Genomic DNA, 19879 nt, shown 5'->3' with positions numbered 1-19879 from the left:
TAATTTACTACTAGAGATGCTATACCCGTGGTGGTGGTGCTGCTGTAGCGTTGTCGCCTCACAGTAAGATGCTGTCTGGTTCGATTCTCAGCTAGAGCGTCTTCTGCGTGGAGACATGCGTGAATGGACGTACCTTCGTTGAAGGTTGTGCATCAGGGCTGGTAACTTGGCACGTAAAAATCAACTACCAATCATTAGCGGACCGGAGTTCCGCTGTGGTGACCCCTAACCGGGAAAAGCTGAAAGAAACAACAACAACAACTAGAGATGCTATACCACCCCATAAGCTAAGGTATTTTGATGGATACATGGTGACGTAACACAGCCTGCCAAAATTCTTATTTACTTTTATATGTGGACTCCATTTTGCAGGTGTCATTGCAAATCACAAATTGTGAATAAAACAAAATTTGAATTCAATGAAAGCCTTTGCTGAGTTGGAACACATTTTTGTAATTCCACACTAATAGATTCATTGTTTTTTTATGTGAAATACCAGCAATGCAATCCTATACAAACGTTATTTACCAATGCCAGCAGAGTGTGGATGCACAAGTCCCAAACACAATGTGGTAGCAATCCCGGCATCCATAGCATTTCCACCAGAAGCAAGAATATCTTTTCCTACTTCAGAACACGTAGCTGTGTGAGAGAAGGAAAGAAGAGAAAGATTTGTGTGACTTTGGGCCAAATACAAAAAGCAAAACAGAAATAAAAGTAAATCATGCATTTTTAAATCAAGCAAAATAAGTGTCTATTAAAAAAATAAAATGCCACAGCAGCCTAGTCATTAATTATGCAGCAATTATGCCTTTTATTGGGCCAGTCTATATGCTAAATTATAATTTAACATCAGCCTCTTACACTTTAAAATCATTCAGCTTGTGAAAGATTAATGAGCAAAAGTTGCAGCAAACATTTTTGAAGAGCTACTTCAACATACAGAGTATCATATTCCTTTTTGAAGTGTTTGCTTTTCACAGATCTTGCACATCACTCTACATAATTAACATGCAAAATATTACTTAATTCCATTTTGTCATCACGGTCTGATGTGTAGTCCATTTCTACTTACTACAGTCTTCATTAAAATGAGAGGTAATGAACTGCCTGTCTTTAACTGTACACTACAAGTTAAGAATTGCTGTAATGTTTTAATATAGCATCATCTAACAATCCTTTGGCATACTAAGGAACTGGCACTGCACTACTGTATGAAAAATGCTGAGTTTTGCAGCTGATGTGCATTAACTTTATACTTACTGAGCAAATTTGCCTTATTTGGATGGGATTACACAATGGCAATAACTTAAGTTTCACTGTGGAATGAGACATTATAAACAGCATTTCATAAACTAGGGCTACAATTTTGGAAAATTGGTAAAACCACAAGTAGTAGTTCAACAAATTAAACACATTGAGTTATAATTCTAGCAATTGTCAATGATTTAATAGAAAATAAAAAGTGTGTGAGCTACCCGCCATAACAGTAGATCTTGAATATAAAAGTCATCTCTGTAGTAATTTATTTATCTTTAATGTTTTAAGTAGGTTACCCCACTGGCCAGGTCCATTTTCCGCGGGAATAGGTAGATACCTCAGACTCAAACACTTAAATCCCAAACTGAAAAAAAAAAACCACAAATACAATCTAATACAGTAGGACCTGTGACAGATGAAGGTTTCACAAAGGAAATGAATACTAGAATTAATTATAGCTATTAAGTGCAAAGGATATGCATATAATTACCTTATATAAGTAATTATATACAAAATATTTACCAAACATGTCTAAAGTTTGAGGTAAATGTTAGAGCATATGGAGTAATGCACAGAAAACAATCACTGCTTAGTAATACATAAATCAAATAAATGTAAGTGATGCCATATGAGTTGTAATGTACTGGTGAATTAAGATGCACTTTCCATGTATTTTTGAATGAGCTTACTGCTGTGGCTATTTTACAGTTAGCATTACTGAAATCCATTCAGAAGATTGACAGCTACTGGGCGTTTCATTGCCTAAATATTTTGGTTTTCTTTGTCTGATCTAAATTCACTTTCAGGATTGTACAAAAAGATCTTATGGATGGTTAAGTATAATAAATTAATGAGTGAAAACCAGGGAAGTTTGTTTAGTGCATCATAATGAATGGCAAATTTTCCAGCTGGGTTATATACTGTTGAAATATTTTCCAGATCATATTTTTGGGGGGTTTGCTATAGCTGTTGTGTCATACTACAGTTTTGGGATAACAAAGGAATTTCTTCATGACTTCTAATGCACACGCTCACGATTCCTAAACTTTGTTAATACTAACATTCTGGAACAGCTAGTCCATTCTCTTACCAGGGGTACAAACATACTTGACCTTGTACTCATGAACATGGTGATAGGGCAACATTACTCACCCAATGTAATGTCTTTACTTGTTACATCTGACCATAATGCAGTATTGCTTGAAACAAAAATTAAATCTGGGGGAAGCAGTGAAGCCAAACACCTTCAGGAACTATTCAAAGGCTAACCGCTAACTATTAAGTGACACCTTGGATAAATTCCAAGCAACCCCCCTAAACCCAGGAAACACCATGGCATGTGCAGAGCTATTTACAAAATCTCTGTAGAGCCATACTGATATCTGTATAAGATGAGATATGCCCACTCATATTAAAAATAAGAGCAACTCAAAAGACAAGCCACCCTGGTGGAATTCACAATATCAGTCAGTTATACAAAACAAGAAAAAAATATTGGCCAAGCATAAGAGGAACAAAGACATATAAACAAAAAGCCTCCTGACCAATCTAAGCTGGCAGCTAAGAGGGCATACTAATACTTCAAGGCTAAATTTGAAGAAAAAATTAGTTTCTCTGGCAAAGGACAACAACAAAGATTTCTACAGCCATATCCTCAGCCTTGGGAAATATGCAACAATGTGCAACTTGTACATGGCATCACTTACACAGAAACGGAGGCCATTGCCAACCTTCTGGCTGGCGAGTTCAGCTCAAATATCTCCTCCCCACATCCCCTCTCCAATAATCCAAAGGAAATAACATATCACAATCATCCCAAACATTAGTGGGAACAGGTCATCAGTGAACTTTCCAAGGTCAAAAACACTGCATCAATGGGCCCCAGCAGTGTCCTAGGAGCTTAATAAATAGCATGAAACATAACCTCTCTGGACCACTTGAATCACTTTTCAAGTGGAATTTACAGTCAGATTTTGTGCCCAAGGACATAAGAAATGAGGATATAGCTAACCTACAAATGCTGGAACCATCACAGTTCAGCTTTCTTAAAGGAAGGTCATGTCTATTAAATCTGATAGACTTTTTCAAGAAGGTCATCAAGGTATTGGATAAAGGACAAGACTGGGTACATAGCTTAATGCGACCTGCCACAGCTTTTGATACAATACCCCACTTAGGTATTACAGACAAGCACACTCATTTAGGTAAAAACCCTTTTATCACCAACAGGATAGCCAACTGGCTCACTTATAGGACCCAGAAGTTCAAAATATGTGAGGCCACTTCCAACAAGACACCAGCCACTAGCAGATTCCCCCAGGGTTCAGTACTGGGTCTACTTCTTTTTGACATCTATATCTCTGAAATGGAAGCAAATGCTGAAGGTTTATGGCTGATTAAGTTTTCAAATAATTGCAAGCTGAGGGTTATCACTGACTCACCTGCAGACACTAGCATTCTTCAAGAAGTGCTAACAGATGCATAATTATACCCTTTGGGAAGTCAACCATCCTGGCTAATTACCATGTTGATAATATACCCCTAAAAGATGACCCAGTGGTCAGGGATCTGTGTACGGACGTAAAGAGTAACCTTACCTTCAACCACCACATGGCCACAGTGGTGAGGAAACCCTTTTGAATTGTGCAACTTATAAGTAAGGACATGGCACCTAGGTCCAAAGATTTCATTATCCCACTGTACTCTGCCCTTATTAGACCAATTATAGAGTACAATGCTCACTTCGTTACGTACCTGACCAGGCATATGCAACTGGAGTTACCTCAGAGGTTCCTTACAAAAAAGATTGCAAGGCATAACAAACCTGCCTTATGCAGAGTGCCTTAAGTCCTTTATCTCTACTCAGTCTCCTACAGATTGCTGAAGGATGATCTATGCCTGGCTTACAAGGCATCCACAAATCCCACACTTATGAATCTCCTACATATTCACAAATCAAACAATACCAGAAGTACAAGGTCTACTGTCTCTCGTTCAGTCAGGATAAAACAGATGGACAGTTGTGAGTTTGGTTCAAGCAGCTTTATTATACACAGACACATCAGGATTAAGGCTTAGTAACAAACTTAAAAAAACTTATAAACAGATGGACTACTGCACTCAGACATGTCAACACTCTGGTTATTCTCTCAAAATGACACTGCTGCCCGCATGTGCTCACTATTTATATGCACGAGCCTACACTTGGAAATGCTTCTTAAAGTTACAGCACATGCTCTGTTCTACAGTCTAGGGACCTGAATTCTGTCTGTGACTTAAAACAGAACTTGCTGGAGAGAAAGGTATGTCTCAAAGACTGCCCAGCCTATGGAACGGGCTTCCCATCCATGTCAGGTTGAGTTTATCTATTACTCAGTTTAAGCGCGACCCAAGACAAGTGGATGGGAAATAGGAAATTTACACTAGACTTGGCACCCATGTCTCTTATGGAAAGAGATAGCTTATAAATGCCTGGTCTTCACTATCTTATATGGATAAAGGACATCATTGTTCTTTCCAGAAAACTTGGCTAGGCTTAGAAAGGACCCCTGGGTTGTTAAGCTAATAAAAGTCTATGAATCTATGAAGCTATGCTGGTATTAGCTTTGAGGTGGGTAAAAAATACCTGCAGTTTCTGTAGAAATATCTCACTTTCATCTTGATACATTTTACTGTGCTGTGTGCATACTCCTCATATGTAGACTGCTATCTATTCTCACTTCAAGGTATTTCTATTGTAGGACAGTCCAGTTAGGTCTCTTAGGATAGTTGGACTATCTTAGCTACTGTTGTTTGACAGCTATTTTTCCAAACAGAAGGAGCTTTATTTTACTTTATTTTATTTGTTATGTACAAGTTTACTCTAAGGGATTTTTGAATAACAGACATCAACATTGCAGATCACACTTGAGTGACATGAATTTTAAATGAGTAAAGTCCACTAGTGGGATGACACAATTGATTTGGGAGTACTGTACAATGTAGCAGGTCTGATATGAAAACCTGTGGATCTCCAATCTTAGAAGTGAAACTGTGAGATAATGGGGGAGGGTCATACAGACCACAATGGAAGAGACAGCTTGAGTTGTGAGTGCGGCATCCAATGGCAAGCCTTTTTTTTAAATAAAAGCAGTATGTTAAGAAAGATTTGCAAGGTATGTTATAGTAGAAGTTGCACCATTTCAAGAATTTGAAATAACTTGTGGCTAGGAGTACTGAATGGATGAAAATCTGAAAATCTGGAAATCATTATCAGTAAATTAGATACCACCACAAGTGAAGTGGTAGCATCAAAAAAAAATTTCTCCATGGAAAAGGATTATCAGCAACTAAACGGAACAGTTAATGTGATACATGGCTACTTCAACTGGAATCCTTGGTGTATAAGAAGGAAGCGATTAATAATTTAAAAGAGTCAACAGAAAATATAAGAATGGAAGGAGGATGCTGGTGCTAAATCTTACATAGACAATACAAGCATCAATTGTGGAAGTTAAGGAGAGAGGTATGATATGCTACCCAATGATAAATGTTAATGTGCATGATGCCATAGAAAGAAAGACAGAGACAGTATCTGGTAATTTGTAGCCACAATACCTAGCAGTGCAGTGGATGGAAATGGAAAAGGGGAAAAAAAGAGGAAAGGATGCCAGATATACTAGCACTTTGCCCTGTTGCCCAGCATAATTAGCAAAGTAATTCTGTCTTTTGAATAAGATGTTAAACCAAGGTCCCATCTGCCTGAGTTGGTGGTAGCTCGGATGGATGGAAAAAGACCCCATGGCACTTACTGAAAAAAGGTTTGGGGGTTCCTTTATTATATTAATACTTTTCCATCATTTTTTTTATTATTTAAATATGCATTATATTCACAATTTATACAACACTTTAAACATCTTAATAAAACAATTTACATATTTATAACTTTATAGCATTTTAATAAAACACTTTACATGTTCATTTTCCTAAATACATTTAACTACCATATCATCCCCCCACCCTTTCCACCATAACCACTTCGTTACATCACATACTACTCCTGCATCATCTTTTCTTTTGTTATACGACTATTCTTTATATGTCTTTTTTCAATAAACACCAAACAGCAATGGATAAAATTTTATTCCATTTTTCATTTTCTTTTTCACTCCTAACTTTATATTTTTCATAAAGCATTATGCCCACATGGAACTTTTTTTAAACTAGTCTGCAATCATAAAAATCTCTGAATAATGTCCAAAACATTCATTTTTCTTACAATCTAAAAACAATGTTGTGATATTTCTTGAGTATTATAGCTATTGCATATTCTTTCTTCTATCATTTTATATTTCATGTTACTTTTCACTGGAAGTTTGTCCAAAAATAATGCCACAGAAAACCACGGGCTTCAAAACAGGATTAAAATCCCCCCCAGCCTTTTCTTCACTGTCTTCTTTGTATTCACCCCGTTTTCCCCAAGGATCCACATAATAGGTTGTTTTCATTATTTTTATACCATTTTTCCTTTCCATGTCTGCTTCATTTATATCAGTTTTCCTTGTTTTATTTTATAGTCATAGTCCTTCTACTCCAAATCTTTTATCTTTTCCTTCTCTTACCCCATCTGCATACCTTAATATTTTTCAAATAACAAATTTCCTAGTATGGTCTTTTTCATACACTTCTTTTACCACTAAAACAAATTTACTGACATTAAGTAAAAGCTTGGTTTTATTAATTTCAAGTCCCCTCCCTCCTTTTTCTACCTTCTAAACTATCCCTCTTTTGACTGGATTCATTCTTTCCCCCACAAAAATCTAAAAAAGATACCCACAAATTCAGTTTCCATACAGAATGGAAACTTATACCCACCACCTAAATATACTAGCTTTCATAATATAGTTTTGTTAAGCATACACGCCCTTTTTCTTAGGGGCAACTGAAACACCCTGCTCCAATCTGTTAGTTTAGGTATTTTTTAGAAATTCACTTCATTGTTCTATTACAATTTGTTTCTTTCCAACTTAAACCTTGGAACATCAATTTCACTTTTGGAAAAATAAATTTCTGCCATTCTTACCACATCTCCAAACTCTTCATATTCTGACTTATTTAACTGTAATCCTTCTTTTCCCAAAATGTGTTCTGTTTTGAAAATTGTCTTTTCTACCCAATATTTTTCTTGGCTATTAAAACCAAATCATCTGCATAGGTGGTAACTTTATCCCTTCCTTAAAGTCCAATATACCATCCTCTAACCTTGATTTATGTGTTTGATAACTGCATTCATTACCATTACAAACAGCCACATGATCAATGGACAACATTGCTTTACCAGCCTTCCCTGTCCTATATTTTTCCTACCAATCTATTCATGATCACAGACACACAAGAATTTTCATAACTTGTCCTCACTATCCTTTTTCTCTTACCTCTTATCCTTTTAAATGTTCAACGTTTTACCATGCTCAATACCACTAAATGCTTTAGCCACATCACATGCTGTTACTTTTCTATCTCCATCCCTTTTATTGACACACTGAACCACTTCTTTAACCATCATTAGCATTAGATTTACTATTCTCCCTTTAACCCGTTTCACCCCCTTTGTCAAGTTCTTCTTTCATGACATGCATCATTCTTTTCTGTATAATCTTCATACATTTTATAGTAGATATTCCTCAAAATAACTGTTCTCCCTTTTTTATTCCTTTCCCCTTATTCCATATACAATTCTGTATACATATCATTTTTAAGCCTTCCTCCATCTGTTCATACTTTCAGAAAAACATTCTTTTTATCTGACATTTCTTTATAAAAATATACCCTAATTCACCTAGACCTGATACAAATTCTACTTTACTTTCCTTATAATACACTTTAATTCATTCCTTTCACTTCTTCTTTCTATTTCATCTACTACCTCCTTATCCATCTGCTTTACTTTCTATATACCCTCTATTACATTCTCCTTCTCATCCATATTATGCACATACCTTTCAACTATATCCATAATTTCATTTTATTTGTATTTTAACTATCATTTTCATGCTTAATTACATTCATCTTTTTCTCTTTATATCTTGGTTTATTAACAAAAATGAGGACACTTTCCCCTTCAAATAATATTCTTGCTTAAATATCATTTTTTCCATTTTTACTGCATTATATTTATATAATCTCTTCTTTTTTTAAGACTTCCTCTTGTTCTTTCTCTACAATTCTTTCACAAATTTATTTTTGCTTATATGTCTCTGTTTCATTCTTGTATTGCTCTTGCTCTCTCTCTCTCACTCTAGCTTTAAGTATTGTATTAAACTTTTCTTTATACAACATCCACCACTATGTCAAACTGCCACAAAATGGTTTTGTTGTCATATGATCTTTCCTCAAGTGCCCTCTTTCTTTAAGACACTCCTTCCCTTTACTTTTTCCTGTCAGACATATATTGCCCATAGAGACCTATGTTCTGAAAACTTTGCTTCTTCAGTTCCGTATTTTATTTCTTGTCATTTGTAAACAATATATAATCAAATTCTGTTTGAAGTAACTCCCATACGTATATTCTTTTTTACCTGTTCTTAACCGACTGTTATTTACAACCTCTCTCAATATTCTTATATTGTGTGTTATTTCCCTTTTTCCTTTCTTAAATTACATCTAAAGTCTCCTGTGATGATGTGAGCTAGTGTCAGCTATGCCAGGAGGAGTAAACCAGTGGATGTGTAACACATGCCAGCATAGCTAGTTAAGAGTTTTGTAAAGAATTATATGTCATTTGTATAGCAACTGATTTGCACAGGTGTTTGTGTTGAAAATGTATTTGTAACACTGTTTGTGTTAAAAGTGTACCAACAATGGGTCCTTCTGGACAGAAAAGAAATACACCAGTATGTCAGACTATATTGTAACTGTTGAAATGAACATATTGTAACAGAGGATACTGTAAGAAAAGAGGTTAATCTCAGTCCAGCTAACTTTGAAAAATAGTCTGAAATTAAATTACCTGGCTCAAGCTATAAAGATGTATTTATTTATTTAATTCTTTTTATTTATTTACATTTGTTTACAGGGTAGTGTCCAACTCGGTCCATATTCAGTGGGGATCCAGGAAGAAAAGCTCCAAGACAAGTAGCATACAACTTAGCAATAGAAAAGATAAACAAGTTACATACATGACAGGGGCAATTACAATTTCTGAATTCATTGATAAAACAGATAAGTGATGTCATACAAGATAATAGTAGCAATTTCTTTTTGTTTTGTTTTTTTTGTTTTTTGTTTTTTGTAGTAGGTAAGAGATAAGGAAGTACAGACAGGAATATGATGTGATATATATTTTTACATGAAAGATATAACTAGAGCAGAGAAATGTAAGAATGAGACTTATACAATTTTATTGTAGAAGTCAGTTAGGTTAGAGGGGTTAGCCAGGGTGGGTGCAGGAGCATAGCCAGTGGATAGTAAAGTGTTCTTTTAGGAGTAGTTGAATATGCGATTGTCAGAATTTTTAAGTATTTGCTGGGGCAGTAGGTTCCATGATTTGGACAATTTATTAGAATAAAGACAGTCACCATAGTAGTTTTTGGACTTTTTTACCTTTAGTAGTTTGATAATCTCAGGCACCTGGGGTTGGTGTTTGGTTCAACTAGGTTAAAATGAGCAGGGCAGTGATCAGGTTTCTGGATGATATTATGTGCAATGGTGAGTTGGTTCAGAGTTAGTAGGTTGGGTAGTTCAAGCCAGTTGAGTTGGCGAAGTGCGGTACAGTGGTGGGATTTGTGAAGCAGGTTTACTGCAAGCTTGGCTATTTTGTTATAGCAGCTTTAAATCAGTCATGTGCAGGTTGCTGAAGATATTTGTGAGAAATAAGAAGGGTGGAAAGCAGGTGGGATCTGGCTGTAGAAAGTCTGGCATGGTTAGTTAGTTAGTTAGTTAGTTAGTTAGTTAGTTAGTTAGTTAGTTAGTTAAGAAAGGTCTGGCTCTACAGAGTGAGCCAAATTTGATATGAAGTTTTTTTAATTGTTAGTGATATATGTTTGTCGAATTTTAGACAGTCATCTATTGTTACACCTAGAAGTTTAGTTCGTCTGACTGGTTCGGTTTTTGTACCATTGGAGGAGTAGATGGTAAGAGAAGTTTGGATGTTTTAGTTTTATTGTTGCAGAAGACCATAAGCTTAGTTTCATTTGGGTTGAGAATGAGTTGATGGTTGCTAAGGTATTCTTCTACATCTTGGAGAGATTTTTGCGTTTTTCCTTGTAGTTACTGGGGTGAGGAGGCAGACCAGATAACAGAGACATCATCGGTGTATTGAACAAAAGTGACTAGTTGGGTGGAAGAACTGAGTTCATTAGTAATAGGACAAAGAGGAGGATTCTGAGGATAGAGCCTTGAGGGATTCCCACAGAGATAGGTGGGGGGGGGGGGCAATTTGTTTCCTATCTAGTGGACTGCTGTATGTTGGAAAGATAGCTATGAAACCAAGTCAGGGATGTTACACTGAGGTTATAAGTAGCCAGTTTGTTAAGCTGCATTTGGTGAGATGTGGTATTGAAAGCTCTGGACATGTCGAGGAAGACAGATGAGACAACTTGAACATCATTTTTGTGGAGATTTACAGTGTTGATGAAACCAATTAGTGCAGTATTAGTACTATGCTTTTTTCAGAAGCCATGATGTGAGTTGGATAAGAGATTGTTGTTAAGGAGATTGTCAAGTAATTGCTGATGAATACATTTTGGAAAGGGGGTGGCAATTGGATGGTAGCTTGCGAAGTCTGTAGAGGGGACACCTTTATGTAGGGGGATGACATGAGATATTTTCCAAATGAGAGGCACGTATTGTTCAGAAATGGAGTGTTTTACTAAGATAGATATAGGATACGAGACAGATGGGGTGGCTAGTTTTACAAATTCACTAGGGAGTTGATCTGCTGCAAGAGTACAGGGCTTTAGTTTGTTTAGCAGCCTTTTTACGTGGTTGGTTTGAATGGACTTAAATAAGAAATTAAGTTAAGTTACATTCTGTAATGTTGGGGACTGAAAGGGGTAGGTTAGTGCTGTGGTTTGTGAGAGAGGTTATGGAGCTGATAACGTGAGTGTTAAATTGAAAAGCTATACCGTCAGAGGTATTTTTGATGGATGAAGCAAGGGTAGAGGGTTTGCCTAGGTTGATGAGATAATGGATACTTTGCCAAAATGTTTGTGCATTGTTAGAGTGCTTTTGTCGGCATGTTTGGATGAAAGTTTTTCATCATATTTGATTTGTTTCTTAGTTAGGTTTCTCAGCTCTTGATATGAGGTTAGGTTATCTTTGTTTTTGGTTCTCTGGTATTGTGACCAGGTTCTGTCACTTTGTTTAACTATTTGCTTAGTGTCATTAGATAACCAAAGGGAGTTGTTTAGTCCTGACACATATTTTCCTAGTGGAAACGAGGTTATCAAACATCTGGAAGAACATTTGTTAAAATACAGAACAGCAAGGTCTAACTGGAAGAATTTTAGTGGGGACCAATCGCACTGTTGTAGAAGTATATTAAATATAGTAGGGGAGAAGTTATTTTTGCTGTGGATGTTTTTAAATATGATGTTATTGGTTGTGTGAAGCCATTTCCTAAGTAGAAAGGTAAGGGAGTGGTCACTACGTGTGTCATGCAGCCAGCTTGATAATTTAAGTTGGGCCTGTTTGCTAAGTATCCAGTCTAAAATTGATACTTTTTTGGAGTGTTTATCAATACATGTAGGAGAGTTAATGGTTTGTGAGAAACTGGAAAGGTTAATACAGTTGGAGGGGTTATTGGAGGAACAGGAAAGCCAGACTAGGTTAAAGTCACCTTATACTATTGTTTCTTGACTGAAGTAAGAGGATGCCCAGGAGAGGAGGTGTTCAATGATAGGGAGGTTGTTCCTATGGGTAAATTAGGTAACAATGATTATTATGGTTTTGTGGGAGTTGATTTCCAGGCAAGTGGTTATAATTTCACAGTTGGGGATGTCTGGGGGAGGGCAAGTCAGTTGGGCAAGTTGAAGGGAATCTTTAAACATGATAGCAATGCCTCCCCCTTGTTTGTTCAGTCTGTCTTGTATACTAATGCCATAACCTTTGGTTACAATCTCTCCATCTTTGATAAGGAGCTTTAACCATGTCTCATTTATAACAGTTATGTCTGAAGAGTAGAGGGTAAGGGCAGCATGTAAGTCACTTATTTTGTTAGTGATGCTTCTGAGGTTGACGTTAGTTATCAAAAGGTCAGATATTCTATATTTGGGCAGTGGGGTGTTATGGGGAGAACTGAGGAGATTTTAATTTGGAAAGATGGTAGTGGTAGAGCAGAGAGACTGTGAACAGAGAGGGAAGATGTGTGGGCCCTGGCTTAAGATGGATATTTGCCTGGATTTTGATGTGAGAGAGAGTTGAGTAGGATGGATTTGAGTTTAGTTAAATGCTTACAATATTTGTAAGCAGAGTGCCGGGGTGTGGGTATGGATGTATTTATAAGCACAGAAATGGGAGCTGGTGCTATTGAAAAGATATGCTGAGATGTGAAAATTTGTGCAGGACTGGTGGTGGTTAATATTTTTAGGTAGTGTAGAGGAGTGGTAATTAATGATGTGGCTTGTGTGGTAGGATGTGGAATTCTAAGTTTGAAAGAGGAGAGAGTAAGGGTAATGAAGTACCTACTGAAGTTATACATGTCATGGTGAAAGTGTGGTAGTGTGCTGGCAGCTGTAAATTTTGTATATAGGAGTGAGAAGATAAGTTGTAGGGATGAGAGAAATGTGGGGTCTATTTTGTATGAGGGAGATGTGTGGATTGGCTAGGAGTAGATTTTATTGGGAGGATGGTGGATAGAGTTGCATTGAGTTGATAGAGTTAGAAGGGAGAAGATAGGTGGAAATATGGATCAGATGTGGGTGTGGTGATAGGTGGGTGGCAGCTTGTAAATGGCTGAGGGCTGAGAGGGTGTAGTTTGGATAAGTATAAATCTAAGGAAAGTGGGGGTGGGTGGAATTGGGGGTCAGGTAGAGGAGTGGAGTAATCCAGAGCACAGCAAGAGTGAAAGGAGATGGTTGAACATCTGAGTGGTGAGAAGCAGCTCATCAGAAACAAATAGTTGAAGTATGTGGACCAAGGTCAGTATGGCAAGTTGTACTTTAGTAGAACATATGTAAAAGGTTTACCTTTATCCAAAACCTTACTTTGCCTAAGATTAATGTAAGGCTGATAACCTGTAAGGCAGAACACAGGAAAGGGGGCTGGAGTTAGAAAGAAAAAATGCTGTGTGGTTATTGGTGAGGGAACAAATAACAGGGACTTACAGTAGAGAAAATAACTTAAAGAAAGAGAAGCTCAAAGACAATGCTGGTCACAGAACTGGTAAAGCTAAAAGACCAAGCTGTGTAGCACTCCAATTATTGAATAAAAAAAATTAACATACAAAAATAGGAAAGTGAGAGGCAGGCTAAATGCTAATGTGGAGAGATAAGAAGAGGGAGACTTGATGTGTGATTACACTATTAAGGGACAGCAGCTATTCTAAAATGAAGTTGTGATGCTGGAGACATACATTAATTGGTTGCAGAGGTTAACAGAGCCATAAATTATTCCATAGTGTAGGATTTTCAAACACATAGTTTGCTAGCAAGAAAAATCAACACTGTTCAATTCTTGCAGGGCTTATCTGTGTGAAAAGGGAAAGGAGAAATGAACAGGAAGAAAATTATTACCATATGTATAACCGATGGTTTAAAAATAAGAACCTGTATGGCCTGTAAAAGTTAAGGAGAATGTGGGATATAGTTGAGAAATTAACAGAAAGTTAAGCTAAAGAGGAAGTGGAAGGAAGGACTAGTGAGTATTCAGAACAATGCAGATACATATGCAAATCACATACTTAAACAGAGCCAACTCAAGTATCACTGCATTTCTAGTACTTACACTTAATATATTGCTTCTACATCATACACTAAAGCAAGTTCAGGTATTAACAGACTAGTGATTATTCTATGAAGTTCATACCATTGTAAAACATCAGTACAACTACGCTGTCCGTGCATTCTTAGCTTTGTATTTACTTATGCTTGCACTATATGGTGTTGCAGTCATCATTCTTACTGTAGGACTGATCAGTTACTCAGATAAAAAGTAATGATAAGCAAATGTAACTAATACCTAGGATAAACATGTATGAATATACATCAGTAGCTTTACGATAGCTTTTGCCAATAACAACTGCTTCGTAATATAACATGTACAAGCACAACAGGAGCACACACAAGAAAAGAAACAGCTATTGAATGCAGATATTATGTAGGAGGTGCTACAGAGCTGTTTTATGTGTTGCTAGCTATAATAGGGTGTGACTGCATGACAGCAAATGAATGTCATTATATTCAAGATATACAAACACACATTACCTTAAACGGCTTAAATTCCAATACAAATAGCAAATAAAATCCCATAAACAGGGTCGCACATCACCAGGAGACATAACTTGGCATACTGAATGAGACAGAAAGTGGAAACGATGGTGAAAACACCAACACAGCTCTTTAGATGGTGCAAGGGATCATGGGAGGCTATCAGAAGTAGTAGAACCTTTGCAAGCACTTAGAGAGTAAAGAAATGCCGTACTAACATAAGTGGACATGAACTACAGACAGCTGCCTCAAGAAAAACAATCTGTAAGTAAGTGGCAGCTTAATCCAAAACCTTACTTTACCTAAGATTAATGTGAGGCTGATAACCTGTAGGGGAGAGTACAGGAAATGGGGCTGGAGTACAAAGAAAAAATGCTGTGCGGTTATTGGTGAGAGAACAAATAGTAGGGAATTACAGTACAGAAAATAACTGAATGGTAGAGAAACTCAAAGACACTGTTGGTCACAGAACTAGTAAAGCTAAAAGACCAAGCCATGTAGCACTCCAATTACTGAACAAAAAAAAAAATGAACATACAAAAATAGAAAAGTGAGAGGCAGGCTGAAGGCTAATGGGGCAAGATAAGATGAGGGAAACTTGGTGATGTGTGATTACACTGTTTAGCGGCAGCAGATATTTTAAAATGAAGTTGTTATGCTGGAGACGTACATTAATTTGTTGCAGAGGTTAACAGAGCTACAAAACATTCCATAGTGCAAGGTTTTCAGAGTTTGCTGACAAGAAAAAGCATAGACACGGTTTGGTTCTTGCAGGAATTATCTTAAATGGCTTAAATTACAATACAAATTACAAATAAAATCCCATAAACAGGATCGCACATTACCAGGGGACTTAACCAGGCAGATTGATCTTATAGTTCCTATTGCAACCAGAGACAAAATGTCTGTGAAAATCAGGACTAGGAATCCTACTGTATTGTCCTTAGAGGTGAAGTAATTGCTACTCTGGAAGGGTGGAGGTTTTTGAAATGGTTTTATAGATTATAGATGTTGTAGCATATCCTAGCAAAGCTCTATGTGTGTGTATTATGACATACATGTGCTAGATTCTGGTTCGGTTTCTAGTAAATAGGGTAGTGTGGGAACCAGAAATAAGATGGCCAGACATAAGTGATAAGTAAATCCAAAATCCTTCTGAATGCAGGTACCAATAAAGGCTGTCCCTTCACAATAGATGAGACATCATGTAATAGTGGGTCTATATTAGAACACCGAACATTCAAAATTTCGAGTGTTCTAATATGGACCCGTTTTCAGCAAACGCTGAAAATATCGAAGAAACAGAAAACCAAATTTTTTCCTAGGGAAAGAATTTGGTCGTCCATTTCTGTTGCTTCAGTATTTTCAGCGCTGTGGTGGAAAGTTACGGGTTGGGTTCAGGTAAGTGTGCGACTGTGTGGACGTGAGGGTTAGCGTGGGTTAGGTGAGTTAGGATTACGGTGTGAGTCAGGTAAGTGTGCGATTGTGTGGACGTGAGGGTTAGGGCGGGGTAGGTGAGTTAGGGTTAGGGCACGAGTGAGGTGACTGTGCGATAGTGACAAATCTTAGGGTTAGGGTTAAGGTAAGAGGATAGTTAGTGGTGAATGTATAGTTTAGTGTAGTTAGGTGTAAGAGTTTAGGTGTATGTGTGTGGATTACTGTTTATTTGGTTTGCTTGTGTTGTGTGTATGTGTTTTGGAACAGCAAATATTTTCCCTAGGAAAAAAATTTGCTGTTCTAAATGTTCACTGTTTTCAATTTTCGATTCATAGGGTTCGATATTAGAACACTCGACATTCTGAATGTTCAGTGTTCTAATATAATCCCGAAATAGTTCCACTCTTTATTCCAAAAAACAGAAAGATTTAGCGCTTTCATCTCCAAAACAGGAAACTTCATCAGAATCAAAAAATGTTTCCCATACAATTGAATAGTCAACCAAGTGCATTCATTGGTTCAAAGTCCTAGTCTCTCCACTCTAAACAGTAGATAGACTAGGACTTTGAACCAATGAACGCACTTGGTTGGCTATTTAATTGTATGGGAAACAGATTTTTTTGATTCTGATGAAGTTTCCTGTTTTGGAGACAAAAGCGCTAAAACTTTCTGTTTTTTAGAATAAAGAGTGAAACTATGTTGTGGTGTCTCATCTATTGTGGAGGGATAGCCTTTATTGGTCCTGCATTCTGAAGGATTTTGGATTTGCTAGTTGCGTATTTCCTTCGGTTAGTGCACTGGGTGTTACCAGATGTATGTGACGCCATTCTGTAATTTAGCACTGAAATGATATTTTAATACTAGATGAGACAGACGAGTCTCAGGGCAGTCTGTTTGTGAAACCTGGCAAAGATGGACCCCTCACCTACTTCATCTTGCCTTGCTCTAGTAAGTGAAGTAGGGAACAGTAATTCTTTAGATCAGTCAGGAAAATATAGTGAGATTAGTTAAGTACAGTTTTCCTGTACCTGTGTGAATCTTTCCATTGGTATTGTTTTTAATATTTCCTGTGATTGAAACTCTGGTGTTTATTGTAAATAGATATTCAGCATTTTCATTTTATTTATTTATTATTAAATATATTTAAATTTTTCATTGTGGCTGGTCTTTTAGAGAATATTTTAACCTTTGAGAGTACTTATATTTATTTGGTGACACAGTGGCTGCTCCTGAAAGCCTTATGTTTCGTCAAAGCACTACCATTTATATTGGTAGTAATTTTATGCAGTATATTTGGGTACCCTTGTAAGAGCCTTAGAGTAGTTGGATTTGGAATGTTCTGGTGGCAGTATCTAACTTGGTGGCAGTATCTAACTTATAGTCTGAGCAGAGGGAACATAGCTAGTAAATCTGTGCCAGCCTTTTCCTTTCTCAGGTGTGTGTGTGTGTGTGTGTGTGTATGTGTGCGTGTGTGTGTGTGTGTGTGTGTGTGTGTGTGTGTGATCAAACCTCATAGAGTATGTGTGTATCAACTACTTGAAGCAGGGACACAGAGTACTGGTTTCACAGAGAGGGTGGTGGAGGACTTCGCTTGCAACAATAGGCAGAAGACTAAACTCTACAGCAGTGTCAATGGAGAGACTTACTTGGGGCCTGGAGAGAGAGAGGGGGGAATCCCAGTCCCAGGACTGAGTGTGTTCCCTGTGTGCTCTTAAGAGAAACAGTGCTTGGTGCAGAGAGCTGCATCTGGAAATACTGTATATATCTTTGCTCCAAGTGAATGTCCCTCACCGGTGCCAGGGGTGATGATTAAGGCTCTTTGATTACTGTCCCAGAGTAGGGATGTCACATATTGCTGAGCAGTGGTGTGGACATTAATTGAAATTCTGTAGCCTGTAGGTAGTTGTCACTAAAGGTATGTGTACTCTCAGCAGCCACAAGGTAAACATACAGAATTTCATTTTCACAACAGTTTCATTTATTTTTTTAATTAGTTTAGTTTAGTGAAGGAAAGCATTCAAAGATGTCAGCAGATGATTATGGCAAGCTGACAAAGAACCAGTTGGCAAAGGTGTGTGAAGCCAAGGGATTGGTGCATGCCAACCTGATAAAATAGGAAATGATTTCAGCCTTAACTGCAGTGACAGCACAAACCAGCAACCAGGAACACAAACAGTGCAGTAATGGGGATGTGCAGCCCTCAGAAACAGGGCAGTTCACCTTTTCCTCAGAGGACTAAAAAAAACATCTGGAGTTAAAGGGACTTGAACTGGAGGCCAAATGTTTGGAATTAGAATCAGCTGAGAGACTGCAGCAAGTAAAACATAAGGAGTTACAATCAGCAGAGAAAATGCAGCATTTGAAGGCTGAAGAAAATGAGAAATAGCATCAACATGAGAGAGAGATGCTGACTCTTTGTCAAGGTCATGGAGGTAACGGGGAAGGGAATAACTGAACCCCAAAAGCAATAAAGGTCAGTAAATTTCTTCCACAGTTTACAACAGTGATGATTTTGATTGTTTTATTCATATATTTGAATGAGTATGTAAACAAGTATAATGTTGACCAAGGGCTCTGGATACGATTGCTGACCCCCCTTACTTCATGGTAAAGCCATAACTGCTGTTTCTAAATTGTCTGATACTGACTGTTTAAACTATGATAAAGTTAAACAATGTGTATTGGAATGTTTTAAGTTAACACCTGAAGCTTACAGAAAAATGTTTTGTGAGCATTGCTGCAATATTGCTGAATTAAGCACTTATTTTCGTAAGTGGGTGAGTGGGTGTCAGGTCATCACTTTTAAAAGGCTGGTAAACCTTTTGGTAAGGAAACAAGCCCTTTGCACTTTGCCTGAGGACATGAGATGCTATCTGGCAGACTGGGAGTGTAACTCTGCCGATGAGCTGGAGAAAAAAGGGATCTCTACTTAATAAGCAGGGCATCACTGCACAAGAAGGGGATACCTAGTGCTGCACATGGATATAGGGGAACCCATGGTAGGCAGCCTAACCCACCCCAGCAGAGTCAGTAAAAGGCGTTGCCACTAGTTCGGTTACATGACCTGGATCAAGGGTTAGATTTTTGAATGTAACCAGTGGTGCCATGTAGCATACAGATGCCCACAGAAGCAAGGGGAGAACAAAAGGCAGGGGAGCTAGCAAGTGGGAATAACAACATGCCAGTGGTATGTTCTCTGGGGACAACAGGTGTACCATACTATCACCAGAGTTTATATCCTAAATTACTGGATGGAAAACAGACCACTGCTAAGATAGACACAATCTCTGACATAACCATTGTTAAGCCTGCAGTGGTTAAAGAGGAGTAGTACTTGCTTGAGCAGTCCACTCCAGTCAGAGATTTAGGAGGGATCCCATTCTAAATGCCTTTGGCTAGGATTCATCTTGACTTGGAGGGTGGAAAAGGAAGCAAGCAAGTGGGTGTTTGAGGATATCCCTGCAGATGCCCTGATATGGACTGGTTTTGATAATACAGTACCTTGTCTGCATGCAGTTACACACAGGCCAGCTTGGAGACAGGCATATGGGGCTGGTAGCCTGAGGAAACCCAGACAGACCCCACACTTGAAGCCAGGGCTGGTGAGATGACTATTTCAGGGATGGAGCTACCCTGCAGCAGTGAGCCTAAAGGTGAGCCACAGCTGCTGGTAGGTACTGATGTTTCTTTGGACAGAGTGACTGCAAGGGTAGAGGTGAGTGGTAATACCCAGAAGATACCAATCTTTCCATGGAAGGGGAACTGGGAAGAGTCACAAA

At 37.8% G+C, this 19879-nt stretch overlaps 1 protein-coding gene across 1 annotated transcript in view; it reads right to left on the bottom strand.

Moving 5' to 3' along the window:
• LOC122808041 (glutathione hydrolase 6-like) overlaps positions 1-19879 on the bottom strand; it is a 309257-nt gene that overhangs the window by 87619 nt on the left and 201759 nt on the right. Inside the window, exon 3 of the mRNA XM_044079032.1 lies at positions 529-642. Coding sequence (XP_043934967.1) covers positions 529-642 — 114 coding nt within the window. The remainder of the gene's footprint in view (positions 1-528; positions 643-19879) is intronic.

This window comes from Protopterus annectens, chromosome 1.part1 (assembly GCF_019279795.1).
Source record: "Protopterus annectens isolate FY-2018-M chromosome 1.part1, PAN1.0, whole genome shotgun sequence".
In the NCBI taxonomy this organism is placed as follows: Eukaryota; Metazoa; Chordata; order Ceratodontiformes; family Protopteridae; genus Protopterus; species Protopterus annectens.
This window is presented reverse-complemented; position numbering and strand designations above follow the sequence as displayed.